Below are 15515 nucleotides of genomic sequence, written 5' to 3' on the forward strand. Positions count from 1 at the left end.
GGAAGAGAGATTGTAGGGGAAGCAAGAGGAGATTCAAGGAGATGAGAGGGAATTCTGGTTATTTCAGTTGAGAGAAGAGAATTGGCTAAAAGGAAAGCAGAGGAGGATGGGATGGGTTCCAGACAAAGGCTCTGGAGCCTCAGACCTGTGTCTGACCCCAGTCCTGTGCTTTTCAGCTGTGGGACCCTGGACAACTGTTTCTCCTCTCAGAAAGATAAGGTCTACGCTGAAACTCACAACAATATGTGTCAACTACACTCAAAAAAATAGAAAATAGGGCAGCCCTGGTGGCGCAGCGGTTTAGAGTCGCCTGCAGCCTGGGGTGTGATCCTGGAGACCCGGGATCGAGTCCCATGTCAGGCTTCCTGTATGGAGCCTGCTCTCTATGAATAAATAAAACCTTAAAAAATAAAATAAAAATTAAAAATAAATTAATTAAATTAAATTAAATAGAAGAAAAACCTAACAAAGTTTAGGTCACCTTCTATGAAATCAAACTAATAAAACCTATGACTCTCCTTGGGTTTATTATAAAAATTGAATTTACGCAGTTTCTAGAATAAGTTGTGGAAGAGAGAACATGGTAAACAGATTAAATGGTTAACAGATTAAAATGAATATTTTCCCATCTCTGAAAGCCAATTAAATGAAAATAAGCTATTAATAGATTTCTTTTGCATTCGTGGTATATGATTATAGTGAAATCACACTTTTTACCTCAATTCTCAAGAAAAATTTAGGTAGCACATCTAGTTTTCCAGCCCAGTAGCTTAAATACTTAAACCATTTTCTTAAACATCCTCATATACTTTGGAGGTAATTTAATATATTTTGACATAAATGCACTAGAATAGTACAGAAGATAGTAGTAAAAACATACTTGCACTGAGGACAAATCAGTTAAAAATACAACAAAATGATAAACTGTTATGTATTATTTATTAAAATGCTATAAATGTGACTTAGGTACAATCAGTAAAAAAATTTGCATATTAAAAAAAACACCACCACCCAATGTGGGTGCTATTCAGAAAAATGTAGTAGGCTAAATTTCTAAGTGTAGTAAAGATGAGTTACTGAAACTTGTTCTCAGAAACATTTTCCTCACATTAATGCTTTCATCCCCACATTTACATTAAAAAGTCATTCATAAACACAGACTAAGATGAAGTCATTCATGAGCAATCATGTAACCAGACACCCCTGACCTCAGGGGAGGTGGGGGTGGGGGTGCTACTTGAGAATGAGAGCTCTCCAATTATAGCCCCACTCCCACAGCATGTAAGCAGGAAGCCTTGGCCTGTAAATACTACCCTTGTCGTTATGACCCATACTGGAGTTGAGTCCTCAAAGTGGCTAACCTGACTGGTTTCACTCCCTCTAGCAAAATACAGCAGAGTTCAGAAACACAGATCCTGTTTGAAATCCTAAGCAGTTTTTCATCTTCGATACTGAAAGGGAAGGTTATACATCAGAAGTGTAGTGGATTTTTAATGACTTTTGCCTTTTTTTGACAGGAATGCCACAGTACCAGACCAATAATAACAGAGTACCTTGCCCCTCTAATGGAAGACACACTCTGGCAGGTATTTCTGCTATAGGCTGCTTCCTCAGTACCCTGCCAGCACAGGAAGCAAATCCACGTTAGAGAGCAGTGGCTCTCAAAACTTCAGCACATTGTAGAATCACCTGGAGGCTTTGTTAATACAGAGGGTAAGCCCCCTCCCAGAGTTTGATTAACAGGCTTGGGACAGAGCTGGAGAATTTGTTTTTCTAAATAGTTTCCAGATGATGTTGGTGTTGCTGGTCTGAAAACCATACTCTGCAAAGCACTGATGGAGAATACCTCTTTACACTCCCTTTTTGCTCACTGAAGCCAGACAAGTGGAGGCAAAAAATGTTTTTTTTTTTCTTAAAGATTTTATTTATTTATTCCTGAGACACACACACACACAGAGAGAGAGAGAGAGAGAGAGAGAGAGAGAGAGGGGCAGAGACACAGGCAGAGGGAGAAGCAGGCTCCATGCAGGGAGCCCGACATGGGACTCGATCCTGGGTCTCCAGGATCACACCTGGACTGAAGGCGGCGCTAAACTGCTGAGCCATCAGGGCTGCCCAAAAAATGGTTTTAAAGAAACAAAGGAATTGCTGGCAATAGCACCCTAATGCACCCTAATGCATTTTATCCCTGAATCACCAGTCAAATCATATTACCACGAAATTTAAAAATTGAATGTGATGCGAATTAATCTACAGTGTTGGAGAGTATAGGGGGCTCGTCCGGAGCATGGAGGAAAGAAAGGTGAAGAGGATTAAAAAGAGGTATGAAAACACTTTTGAGCATGACAGATATGCTCATTACCTTGCTATGTGGTAGTTTCATATATACATAAGTCCAAACCCATCACACCGTACAGCAGTGTAATGTATGTCAATGATATCTCAAGGCTGTTTTTAAAATTTGTTGTACAACTGCAATGTACTACTTCAGGGCTATTCTGTGTCTCTAGATTTCTTGGTTACATTTTAAGTAGGCACATCATTTAACTACAAAATCTTTCTACCAAATATCCTTTCTGAGGGACTGATTTAAGATACATTTCTTCAAATGTATTTCCCTCTTTGGTTAATCTTAGCACTGTCCAAGGTCTGACAAGCTTTTAGTGCTACTTGCAAACTATGTTTCACTTTCTGTACTTCAGAAAGCCTGTCCTGAAAGCTCTTCAACATTTTTGTTTGTTTATAGGTGATGCTGGTTTTGTGTGATTTTTGCTGCTATTGCTTTGTTGTCTTACATAACGTGTCTAAGACAGTATTATGTGCCCATATGCATACACATGTAGACATAATGTGTGTGTGTGTGTACCTCATATCCATTTTTACCTTTACCATTCCTTCTGGGGCTCCATGCCATAGACAGATGATGGATCTATAAATACAGAGACAGATAGATGCCTACCTACTTTCAGCTCCTTGGATGCAAGCTCATCCCAGCCTTGTGGGATATTCCTTCCCACTTTTCACCTTTAATCTCTACTCACTCGTCAGATGTCACCCACCTGGTGGCCTCCCTTTACCTCTGCTGGTCTATCCATTCCAAATAGGTACTGCTTACAAGGTTCCCCATTCTAGTGTTTATTATGTCTTTCAAGGCACTGTGCTGGGATTACCTGCTTACCTACCAACTTCCTTGCTAGATGATGCTCTCTCTGAGGGCATAGCTTTTGTATCTCTGAGGGATATAGCTTTTATATCTGACTCCAATGCCTGATCCTTAGAAAACAATTGATATATGCTTGCTGAATCAACAGTGTAAAATCTATCTATACTAACTGTGCCAAACCCCCCCCAAAAAATCTACTTTAGATGTAGAACCTGATTGTATATAGTGTTTTGGGCAATTAAGTCCTCATATAAAAACAAAATTGAATAGTACGTGTATTTTACGTTCAGAAACTCAAGCTAAATTTTGTTGCTTTGGAATTTATTAACTTGCTCTGAAAACTGCCCCAGTAACTGCTAATTAAACCTCATAAAGGCACTCAGCCAAGGGCATTAAAAGTCAAACAAAAATACTAAAAACACACACAAATGTCTCCTTTGCACTTGAAATCAAATTTCAAGTTTTTTAAAAACTTAAAATGGTATATATTATAAACAGTATATTTTAAGTCCTAGAAATATTACAGAAGAAATTCTAAAAATCTTGTTTCATCTGATTTTGAATATTTACTCAGATCTGATGCTATTATATATTCTGAATTATAAAACAAGGTTGTAAGTATTTTAAGGACTTTAACATATGTGTACTCTACCAGGGACTATAATTTATTTATTATTATAGGCCTAACAAAAGAATCTTCCAAGTAACAGCACAGAGAGAAAAAAAAAAAAAAAAACAGGAAAGAGAAATGTTCTAAGAAGGAAGAACAGATAAACTCTTGTATTTCGGAAGGATAATTATCTGATCATTTAAAACCTATTCCACGATCAGATTAAAGAAATCGGTACATGAAAATGACTTTGTCTGAGACAAAGCCAGGAAACTTAAGATGCGTTAAATTCAAAGATGCAATTTACCCAAATTATCACTAAGGACTTTAATGAAGAAGAGGCATTAGAAATGTAAAAATAATCCTAATTAATGAATCTGCTGATTGTTCTTCCCTCATGGCAGTCTTACACATTTCTCCCAAAGAAGCTAGAACACTGATCTTGGCTAAGTATCCGGTAAAAAGAAAAAAACTAACAAAACAATCCTTTCAAACATAATATTTCCTAAAACTACTTTTCACAATCAGCTCATACTGCAGGTGATGCTTTGAAAACAAATGCACAAAAGATGCATAGATTTGTCTACAAATATTTCCACCTACAGAGGCTTTAGAAACATGGCTGCAGTAGCTAGCCTGCAAAAACTAATTGTAGAATAAATTTGTCTGTGTCCAATTCCTACTCTGGCAATTTACTAGTTTCTTAAAACATACAAAAATAGTTTAAAATCTCAAGTCCTACACTAGATAAAGTACAAGTTAGGAAACCTAAGTTTACATTTCATTATTCACATCATTTGGCTGAAAACCTAAATTTGATTATCAGTAAATTGGCACACATTTGGTTAAGCTTCTATCTTGATCTGAAAAATTAGTTCAAAGTTCTCTGAAAACAATTTGGTGATATTAATCCATATAAGTGATTTCAGACTTACTTTCCCAAGAAGGTGACTTAATACACTCTTGAACTAGGTTCTTCACATAAGCATTTAAAGAGGATGTCTCAGGAAGTCCAATGGAGCTACAAGCCGAGGCATGCCTAAAACAGTTTTCATTAACACGCAACCAATCACAGAGCTAGGAAAGAAAACAGTTATTTATTTTAAAAACCTAAACGAACAAAGGGTTTCTAATTTCCCTGAGACAATTTTCTTTCTTCCACAATAACCTGAAATTTAAATATCTGAACACAACAGGGGCACCTTGGTGGATCAGTCAGTTAAGTATCTGGTCATGATCTCAGGGTCCTGGGATCTGAGCTCCACATCAGGCTCCCTGCTGCTTCTCCCTCTCCCTCTGCCCATCCCCCTGCTCCTGTGCTCTCTCTCAAACAAGTAAATCTAAAAAAAAAACATAATAAAACATTTAGCCATGACTGTGCACAGTGCAGATAGAAAAAAAAAGCGTATTTGTATGTATGTGTACGCGAGTACATACATACACATGAATATATAAACTTAACAGGCAAATGTTTTAAGGTATCTAATATATAGTGCACATTTTCATAAGGTCTTCTAAAGAACATCTCTGTGAAAAATGACACACTATGTAAACCAAATTACAACCTTAAATTAAAATTAAATTAAAATTCATTCCTACTTCCTATACTAAAACAAGGATATGTTTGTTTTTGAAAGAATGTAGAATGTATCAGCTATAATTAAAGTTCCTACCTTCCTCACAAGTCTATCATATGTGCATTTTAAAATATAGTAACTAAAAAGAGAAATCCCTATCCTTCTCCATGACACCTTTTAGAAGATTTGCAGAACTAAAAGTCCACAGAATTCATCTTTGGTCACGTGTAATTGTGAATTTTGTTTTGAAATCTAATTATGTTCTCAGTTTTCTTTTTACAGATCTCTTCCTGTACAAATTCAACATATGAATTTAAATATGAAGTAAATAATTATGAAATAAGTCTTTCTAAAAAATAATAATTTTTTTAAATAATAATTTTTTAAAAGTATTCCTTGCATTAAGGTTGTCCAAAAATATATATAAGGAGACAATAATACATCACCTGACCAAAGACAAACTTGATGAACAAATGAATCAGTCAAAACTAAAACTGACATACCTTAGGTGCCAATGAACGAGTAGTTCAGAACACTAAAGAAGTTGCTCTATGTAGGTCTTTATCAAGTTGGATAATCGTGAAATCTAACAGTGAGGTCAGCCAGGATACTGACCTTGCAACAGGATATACTTTTTCTTTATGTTTCTCTCAAACTGGCCAGCTAAGTTTCTTAATTATCGCTATAAAATGTGTGAGGTTTTGCAAATCTTGCATTTCCCACAAGCACCATCCTATTATAGCAAAACAACTGACAAACTCAAATTCCTATTTGCTATTTCTATTAAACCTGGCACAAGATTCAAGATATTTTTCTCTTCAAAGAGTTTTCATTTCAGGATGTTGGGTTAAAATGGCATCTACCTAGCAATCCCTGGGAGATAGGTTCCTTTGATTGTCCTTTGAAATACAAATCTCAAAAGTTTATTTGGATACTGCCAAGACAATGAGAAGATGCCACAGATTGGGAGAAAATATTTGTAAAAGACACATGACTGGTGAAGAATTGGTATCCAAAATATACAAAGAACTCTTAAACTTCACATTAAGAAACCAGACAACCCCATTTTTTAAAATGGGCCAAAGATCTGAACCAACACCTCACCAAAGATATAGAAAAAGCAAAGAGCATATGAAAAGATGCTATCATAGGTCACTAGCCAATTGCAAATTAAAACCACAAGATACCACTATACACCTCAGAGAATGGCTAAAATCCAAGCCACTGACAATACCAAATGTTGACAAGGATGTGGGGCAACAGGAACTCTCATTCACTGCTGGTAGGAATGCAAAATGATATATCCACTTTGAAAGACAATTTGGTAGCTCCTTAGAAACTGAATATTTTCTTAACATATAATCCAGCAACTGTGCCCCTTGGTAATTATTCAAATTAGTTGAAAAGATATGTCCATACAAAAACCCATATGTGAATGTTTATAGCAGCTTTAGCCATAATTGCCAGAATTTAAAAACAGCCAAGATGTCCTCCAGGAGGTGAATGAACAAACAGTGGTACATCAGACAATGGAGTATTATTTAGGGATTGAAAGACATGAGTTATCAAGCCATGAAAGGACATGAAGAACCTTAAATGTATATTTCTTAGTGAAAGAAGTTAATCCGAAAATGCTTCATAGTAGATTCCAACTATGACATTCTGGAAAAGGCAAATGGACAGAGAAAACATCAGTGGCTGTGGCTGTGTGTGGCGGGGGGGTGGGGGGGGAGGCACGAGAAAAGAGAGGGATGAATAAGGGGAGTGCAGGGGATTTTTAGGACAGTGAAACTAACGGGTGTGATACTGCAATGGTGAATACGTGTCATCTGTCAAAGTCCGTATAACATACAACCCTAAAAGTGAACCCCAATGTTAACCATGCACAGTAGTTAATAATCCTGTATCAATACTGGTCCATCAATCATGACAAATGAAATGCACCCCATTCATGCAAGATGTTAGTACCAGAGCATTGGAAGGGAGTGGTGAGGAACTGTATGGGAACTCTCTGTACTTTCTGTTCAGTTTTTCCATGAACCTAAAACTGGCCTGAAAAATAAAGCCTATTATTTTTAAAATGTTACTCAGCTTGAGCTACCGGAAATTGCCATTTCCATAGGTTAAAAGTGACTGGATATCAATGATCTTATATGGGTCAAAATAATATTTACACAATAATGAGAACACTACCACCCACCAAGTTATACACTATAGACAAGTCTACAGTAAGGGACACACATGCATATGTAATTTCTTTTGTTTTTAAACCAAAAGAATTAAGTTTGGGTTCAGCTATAAACCACCAGACGAAAGCTTCCTGAGGACAGTGGCTGTTTATCTTGCTGATCATGTATTCCCAAAACTCAGCTTGGAGCCTGGTGTATACAAGATGTGCAATAAAGAGTTTTCAATAAAAGAAGACATAAAGAGATAGCTAATATACCAAGAGAAAGTTAAAAAGAAAGAAGAATATGAAGACACTGAATTAGAGAACAGAGAAAAATCAGAGGAACAAGTTAGAAAATCGGGGTGTGGGGGGGGGTGTGATCCTTTCTAACAAACAATAAAATAACATCTGGCTGGCCAAAGGGAAAAAGACCATAAAGTGTGCTTACATTCGGTGTGGACCAAGCATAGTCTGAAACATCTTCACATGCATTTTCTTAATGAGACCTCACAGCTCATACCATATGTCAAAATAAATTCCAGATGGGTTAACCACAATTTACAAACTAGACTTATCAATGAATAGACGTCATTTGAATACTTGAACAAAGCAGAATATCTGAACAAAATGCAAAGAAGAAATATATTTACTGGACATCTGGAGAAATTTAAACACTGAGTATTTGAAATCAAGAAATGGGTCGTTAACACTTTTAGGTATGGTAAGAGCCTATTTAGGCCCTTTCAAAGCCTTTACCTTTTAGCTGCATATATTTCTAGATGAATTGATAAGATTAAAAGTCCAACAAAAGAAACTGATTAAATAAATTATAAAATATTTAATCGACTGAATTTTTAAATATTACATAGTGGAGATTTAGCAACAAACATGTTAAAATGCTCAAATGTGGGATGCTTGGGTGGCTCAGTGGTTGAGCGTCTGCCTTTGGCTCAAGGCATAATCCCAGGACTCTGGGATCGAGTCCCACGTCGGGCTTCCTGCATGAAGCCTGCTACTCCCTCTGCCTATGTCTCTCTCTCTCTCTCTCTGTGTGTGTGTGTGTGTGTGTCTCTCATGAATAAATAAATAAAATCTTAAAAAAAAATTTAAATAAAATGCTCAAATGTGAAGATGAAAAATAAGATTCAAAACAGTATAATCATAAAAAAAACAAAAACAGTATAATCATTATTTTTGTTTAAAAAAAAAATCATACATGTTGGGCAGCCCCAGTGGCCCAGCGGTTTAGCGACTGTCTTCGGCCCAGGGTGTGATCCTGGAGTCCAGGGATCGAGTCCCACGTCGGGCTCCCTGCATGGAGCCTGCTTCTCCCTCTGCCTGTGTCTCTGCCTCTCTCTCTGTCTCTGTCTCTCATGAATAAATAAAATCTTAAAAAAATAATAATAATAAAATAAAATAACATACATGTTAATAATGTATCATTTAAATATACATATATAAAGCAAGACTGAGAATATGTATACTGAAAAAAATAATTAAGCCAAAAAATATGGATTTAATTTGATTGTAGGCATTACAGCTGATTTTTATTTTCTTTACATGGTTCTGTATTTTTCAGATTCCACCTAATTAGATGCATTATGATCAAGAAAATAAAATGAAATTCATATTTTTTAAGACCCCAATTTTCTTTTTCTTCATTCCCTCTATTACCCTACTCTATGCCTCATGATTTCACACCTGAATTATTTTAACACAGTTCAAGCTGATTTCTCATTTCTCTCTGTGTGTACACAGATGGACCTGCCTCCTAAAAGAAATGATCACATCCCTACCCTCAGTGAGCTCTCACGTACTGGAGAAATAGAATTCTTTTTTAAAAAAGCTCCCTGTCCTCAAAAACCATATAACCTGTAGAGGACACAGATTAGAATTCAACCAGCTATACCGATGGGTAAGAGCTAACAGGAGCAGAGTGAATGAAGTTCCTTGGTTTCAGACAAAACAGAGAGGAGGAAGCAGACCACCGAGGACCCCACACAGAAAAGCAGCACCAGGAGGCTAGTGGGACTGCAGGGCCATCGTGGGGAAGTAGCACCCGCCAGGGTCTCCATGAGACCAATGGCTGCAGATGAGGAAGGGTGTTCAGGATTTCACGATACATTTGATGCACCAAGTCAGGAAGAATCAGGAATTACCCTAATGTCAGACCTGGGCAACTGGATAGAAGGAAGTGTCATTAACAGAAAAAGCCAGAAGGAGGAGGTCCTATGTTACTATTTCTGAGTTATCCAGACTCGAGATCTGCCCATAAGGACTACCTACCTTCTCTTCTAAGTGAGTCTGTCTCTATCCCAAACATTCTGCAGTCTCCCTTTAAGATTCTTGGTAGCATTATTAGTTAGGTTCACTCAAAGCAAATACACAATATTTAAAAATCTCTGTCCATAGATAACAAGGTCAACATATTTTACATAAGTGGCTAGTGGTTGAGTTCAATTAGAAAACAATTTTTTATAACTCTCAAAACACCTTATCATTAAATTATTTTCAATCTTACCTCTGTCCACAGTGAGGTTCCTCGTCTTAAGGACTCCTCTTGTCTCAGAGACATGAGAAAAGTTGAAACATCAGAAAGTGACACCTTTTCCTACAAGGGGGGCAGGTGGGGGGAGGGTGTCAGGGCAGTTTAAAAAAGTTAAGTTACTCATTTAAAAATTTTTAAGTGAATAAAATGAAATCACTGTAAAAGCAAGCTAACATACTATTTAAAATAGAATGTTACTAGTTAAATCAAAAGAAAGCTATCTTTTTTTTAAAGAAAATAACTTTAGAAATGAAGATACTGACTACAAGCAATCAATACATTGTCATATAAAGTGGAAAATTATTTTATAAATATGTTCCTTATGATCAAGGCTACCAACTTAGAGACAAGATGGTCACTGTCTAAAAGCAAAAACAAAAACATCCTATAAAAAATTACTTATTACTTAAGTTGAAAAGTGATGCTTACTTTTCAAAGCCATGAAAATGACCCCCTATCTTACGAAACCACAGAAATCTTTTCACTCTTTAGGCTGTATATCTTGAATTAAGATAGCTTGCCCTAGGCCAGGTGTCAGCAAAACCACTCACAGCTCTTTTGTAAATAGTTTTAGTGGCACACAGCCACTTTATTTATAAACTGCCTATTGTTGCTTTTAAGTAGTTTTAACAGAGACTATGGGATATACAAAGCCTTAAAAAGTAAACTTTATCTGGCCCTTCACAGAAAAAGTTTGCTGACCCTTATTCTCAGCAAGAATAGTGAAGGGGCTCTGTAAAAAAAACAGATACTACATACTCCTTGAAGATCAATTTATAGGAAGATGTGCAGAAGAAGTATAGAGGAAACCAGGCAAAAGCTTCCAAGAGTCCTCTCCCAGTGGAGTCCACCAAGATGGGTTTAATTCCCCCAGCAACAAGCTGTGACAGCATGTGAAATGCTGTCTGCCAGCGATGCTCCTTACAGACTCACGGCCCAGGGTTTTTATTGGGAGCTGGTCACAGCAGCACCCTTGCATAGCACCTACCAAGACTCCAGACCCCGAGAAGGAAAGCAGGGGTTCAGTATAACCACCCTGGGTAAATAGCAGGCACAGTACATCACTCTCCCTAGTAGCACAGGGAGAGCCCTGTTGAAACCCACATTCCTGGCCTCCAGCAAAGGCTCCCCCAACCCCCGAAAGCAGGGCTTTCGAATGATAGCATCACAAACTTGTAAACTGAAGTATCTTAAGTAAAAAATAAATGAATAAATAAACCTACCACATCTACCAAATTCATAGCTGTTTGAAGAAGATAGCACTGAGCTGCCCCTCTCAGCAGAATCTGATGGGTGATCATAGTGCACTGAAGAACATCCCTGATGCCAAAAAACAGAAACATGCATTTACATGCTCCCAAAGACAGTTCTGGTACTTTGTAAATATTGACAAAATTATTCAGAGTATCTACAATGCCCAACATAGAAAGTCACCATCAGTACAACTTCAAAGCTATTATCTCCCATTAAGATCTCTAGTAGAGCTCAATTTTAATAGGGCATATATCTCTTTCAAAGACTATACATGAAGATACTATTAAAGTACTAATTTTACGTTTTTTGAAATCCTTTGCAATCAACATTACTGTTTGATATTTTACCTCTAGTTTTCTACATATCAATGTAATTTGAGAAAACCTTACTGGCCTTGTTTTAAAATGATCAAAATCCAAAATCATCATTCGTAAAACAAAATAAGCTCAATCATATAAACATATTTTTTACTTCTTAATATAAAATTAAGAGCTCCAAAGGAAGAGCTCAAAGCCCAATGCCAATATTAACCAAAACCACTCACTACAGACTAAAGCAGAGGGGAAAACAGAATTTACTGATGGAAAGTGACTACAGATATAACCATATGTGAACATAGAGTAAATTACCTGAGAGCAAGAAGCCCGTCTACACCCAGGGCTTTACATCTTGGGACATTTGCCAAAGCCTTAGACAGAAACAAAATGGGAATGCCACACCAATGTCTACTTGTCATCTTCTGAATAAACTTTAAGAGGAAACTACCTGTAAGAAAATGTTTTAAAACATCACTGTTCCCAAGCAGCACACGGAAAGCTGCTCAACATCATTAGTCAGCAGGTATGAAAATGCAAATCAAAAACCATGAGATAGAACTTCACACCGGTGAAGACAGCAGTGGTCAAAAGGACAGACAATAACTGTCTGGCATGGACAGAGAGAAGCTGGAACTCTCACACACTGCTGGTGGGAATGCAAATTGGTGCAGCCAATGTGGTAAACAGCTAATGAGCTAAACTGAGTTAAACTGAAAAGTACCATAGGAGCCAACAATTGGCACTCTCAGGTATAATACACTCAGGAGAACTAGAGATTATGTTCACACAAAACCTGCATGTGAATATTCACAGGAGCATTTTTCCTAATAACCAGAAGTGGAAACAATCTAGAGGTCCACCAAACTGATAAACGGATAAATAAAATGTGAGGTATCTGTACAGGAGAGTATTATTCAGCCCCCCAAAAAATAAAATATTGATACATGGATCATTACTACTCATTCATGGATTATTCTTAAAAACCTTATGCTAAGTGAAAGAAATCAGACATAAATTAAAAAGCCACATATTATAGGATTCCATTTATATGAAACGTCTAGAATTAGGGAGTGTGTAGAGAAAGATTAGTGGCTGACAAGCTGGCAGGAAACGAGAATGGAAAATGATCGATGATGGTGATGAAAATATTCTTTCTGGGGTGATGCAAATATTCTAGAATTAGTGGTGGTAGTAGAACTTTGTGAATGTACTAAAAACCAACGAAACGAACACTTTAGAAGGGCAAGTTTTATGGTATGCAAATTATAGCTCAACAAACCTGTCAGGGGGAAAAAAAAAATCAATGTTATTTCAATCTCATTCCTATAAGATAAGTACTCTACTATATTGCAGAGATTCTGATACCTGTGCATCTATAATTTTTTTAAAAAAGTTTAAGGTGTAAGATCAATGTTTTTATTGTTAGAAACCATTCCTTTGTTGGAGAGGTTAAAGAAAAACACGGTAGGAATTATTGATGGTAACTGGCCTCTGGTATTGCCATATAACATTAGATCCTTCTCATTCGCTGTTTCTTACCTACTCTGGATCTGATTACTATTCGCCTATCTTGAGATACCAACATAAGGTGCTCTGTTGTGCCTCCTCTGCTAGTACGTGATTTCGTACAGACCCTCAAATCATGCAACTAGTATGATTCTGTTTCCTCTGATTGTCACTATAGAAGACTTAAGAAACCCTTGGAAGCTCCTGAAAGGAGCTTGTGTTTTATTTATAAAATAATATTTTATATTTATTTATAAAATACCATGTACTTTAGATCTTCTAAGTACCCAACACAAAATTAGACACATTTAAGATACTCACTGGAAACTTGACTGAAAAACCTACGAAGTAGTAACTTGAGTTAACATTTTACTTGCTCTCTCTTCTGTTGACTAAGTTCCCACTTTTGTCTCATACCTCACTTGTGGCACAGGGAAGATGGTGATGGCTGAGCTACCATTTCACATTCATGCAACACACTTATAAATGTCCATGTGTGCCAGGGCCACAGACAGCAGGTGTTCATACTCTAGGGGTGCTCCTACCATCCCCTCTCCCCCCCAATCTCTCTCTCTCTCTCTGTACTGCTGATCTGGGATGTGCCAACATGGTCAGCAAAGTAATCCCCAGATGGCTTACACTTCTCTGACTTCTGGCAAACCAAAGAACACCTGAGTTAGCTTCCCCATGAACTAGCTTTTTAAAAAAGTAATCAAAACAATTTTCTAGAAACCTAAAGTTGAGACACACACATCTTCTTTTTCCTTTTTTATCCCTGATTTCTGAATAGATATTACCATTGGTCATTGTTTCACCCTATTTGCAGATGGAATACAAAAGGAAATGTGTTTCCTACCCAGGCTTGCTTTATAAGCCACAAAGCCACAAGTGAAAAAAAAGACCCAGGAAGGAGAGTTAAATCTTGCTGCTGCTCAACAAACAAAATAACAATAGTTTTGCTCTTTGTTTACCAACTTAACTCATCAGGAAGGAAAATAAATACCTAATCTGAAGAAGTGGGTATTTCTAAGACACAAGGTCTTACATAAAGCAAGTACATTTTTCTTGTACCTGTTAAGTTCCTATCTATATAGGGACAGTTTACCACAATGGATACTCTGTTTACAACTTTTTCCTAAACCCAGGTCTTCAATCAATTTTGCTAATTTTTTGGAAAGCAAATACAGAAAACTAGAAAAAATGACCAACTACAACACACATTCTAAAATGACTTCCATACTACTCATGCCAATGCTGACAATACGTTATATATAAAGGCAAAAATGTGTACCCAATTACAATGAAAACCTGCATAATTCTGATAAAATGTGTATATTCTGGAAAAAGGATAACACTGATTATAATAGTCACAGGATAGTGCTTTATCACAATATACTAAAAATTTTAAAGCTAGTAAATTAAAAAAACTAAACTTTACTGACACATACTCTTTATTTCTTCTGGAAGAAGAGATACATAAGTGACTAAAAACTTCTGCAATTTCAGTCCCAACGGAGAACCACTTCCTATCAGCTGGCCTGGGGACCTATAGACAAATGAGGAAAAAAACAAATACTTAAAATTTATAAATAAGTATACTGAAACTAAATGAACTACGGCTCAAGAGTCTTTCAACAATAATCAGACCATTTTTTTTGAACTTGCATTTTATTTTTCAGTGAAATTTTGAATATCCTTCTGAATATAAAATATCAGGGTCTTCTAGGAAAATGGACATGAGTTAGTATAGTAACATACTAAGTAGACACAGATTTCCTTTTTATGTTACTTTTCCTGACACATATATGAATCTTGCTAAAATAGCATAATTTTTTAAAACTCAAAAATGATCATTTTCATTTATATTTTATTGTTCCCAACATGTAATCCAATGATTTTAAATCTTTAAGTATTAAATAAAAGAAATAACACTCAAAGAAAAACATATATGAGTAATTAATGACTTCTGCAAGAACATTTGGTTGTTAACATCTACTAAAGTCATTTTTTTTCCTGCTATATGCTTCTACCAGGAACATTATCTGCTAATTGAACACATTACAGTGCAAGGAAACTGAAGGCATTTCATAATAAATGTGTCTGTCGACTCCTTTAGAGGCACCAAGCAGGTTTTACTGCTTCTCCAGCTGTCTAATTGCTTCACAGAACTATTCAATAGTAATGAGTTATTTGAAAACTAATTGGCAAATCAAGTATTGCTATGCTCTTTCAATATTTATTAAAGAAGATTAAATATTAGTATAACTTAGCACAAACTAAATTCAAACATTCTAAAGAAACTGGCAGTGGGTGGGGAGGGTGGTCTGTTTAGAGCTATTCAGAACAGAAGACTTGCAAGTATACATTTAG

General features: G+C 36.4%; 1 protein-coding gene across 3 annotated transcripts in view; it reads right to left on the reverse strand.

The window, feature by feature from the left end:
* Nucleotides 1-15515, reverse strand: part of TARBP1 (TAR (HIV-1) RNA binding protein 1) — an 82492-nt gene that overhangs the window by 54784 nt on the left and 12193 nt on the right. For all 3 annotated transcript variants that reach the window (XR_008662303.1, XR_008662302.1, XM_055308762.1), the window contains exons 6-10: nt 14594-14691; nt 11952-12087; nt 11292-11388; nt 10042-10131; nt 4709-4850 (exon numbers count right to left, since the gene is read on the reverse strand). Coding sequence is in view for 1 of the 3 variants with exons in the window: in XM_055308762.1 (XP_055164737.1) it covers nt 4709-4850; nt 10042-10131; nt 11292-11388; nt 11952-12087; nt 14594-14691 (563 nt within the window). In the remaining 2 variants the exon portion in view is untranslated. The remainder of the gene's footprint in view (nt 1-4708; nt 4851-10041; nt 10132-11291; nt 11389-11951; nt 12088-14593; nt 14692-15515) is intronic.

Source organism: Nyctereutes procyonoides, unplaced genomic scaffold, assembly GCF_905146905.1.
Source record: "Nyctereutes procyonoides isolate TBG_1078 unplaced genomic scaffold, NYPRO_anot_genome, whole genome shotgun sequence".
Lineage (NCBI taxonomy): Eukaryota > Metazoa > Chordata > Mammalia > Carnivora > Canidae > Nyctereutes > Nyctereutes procyonoides.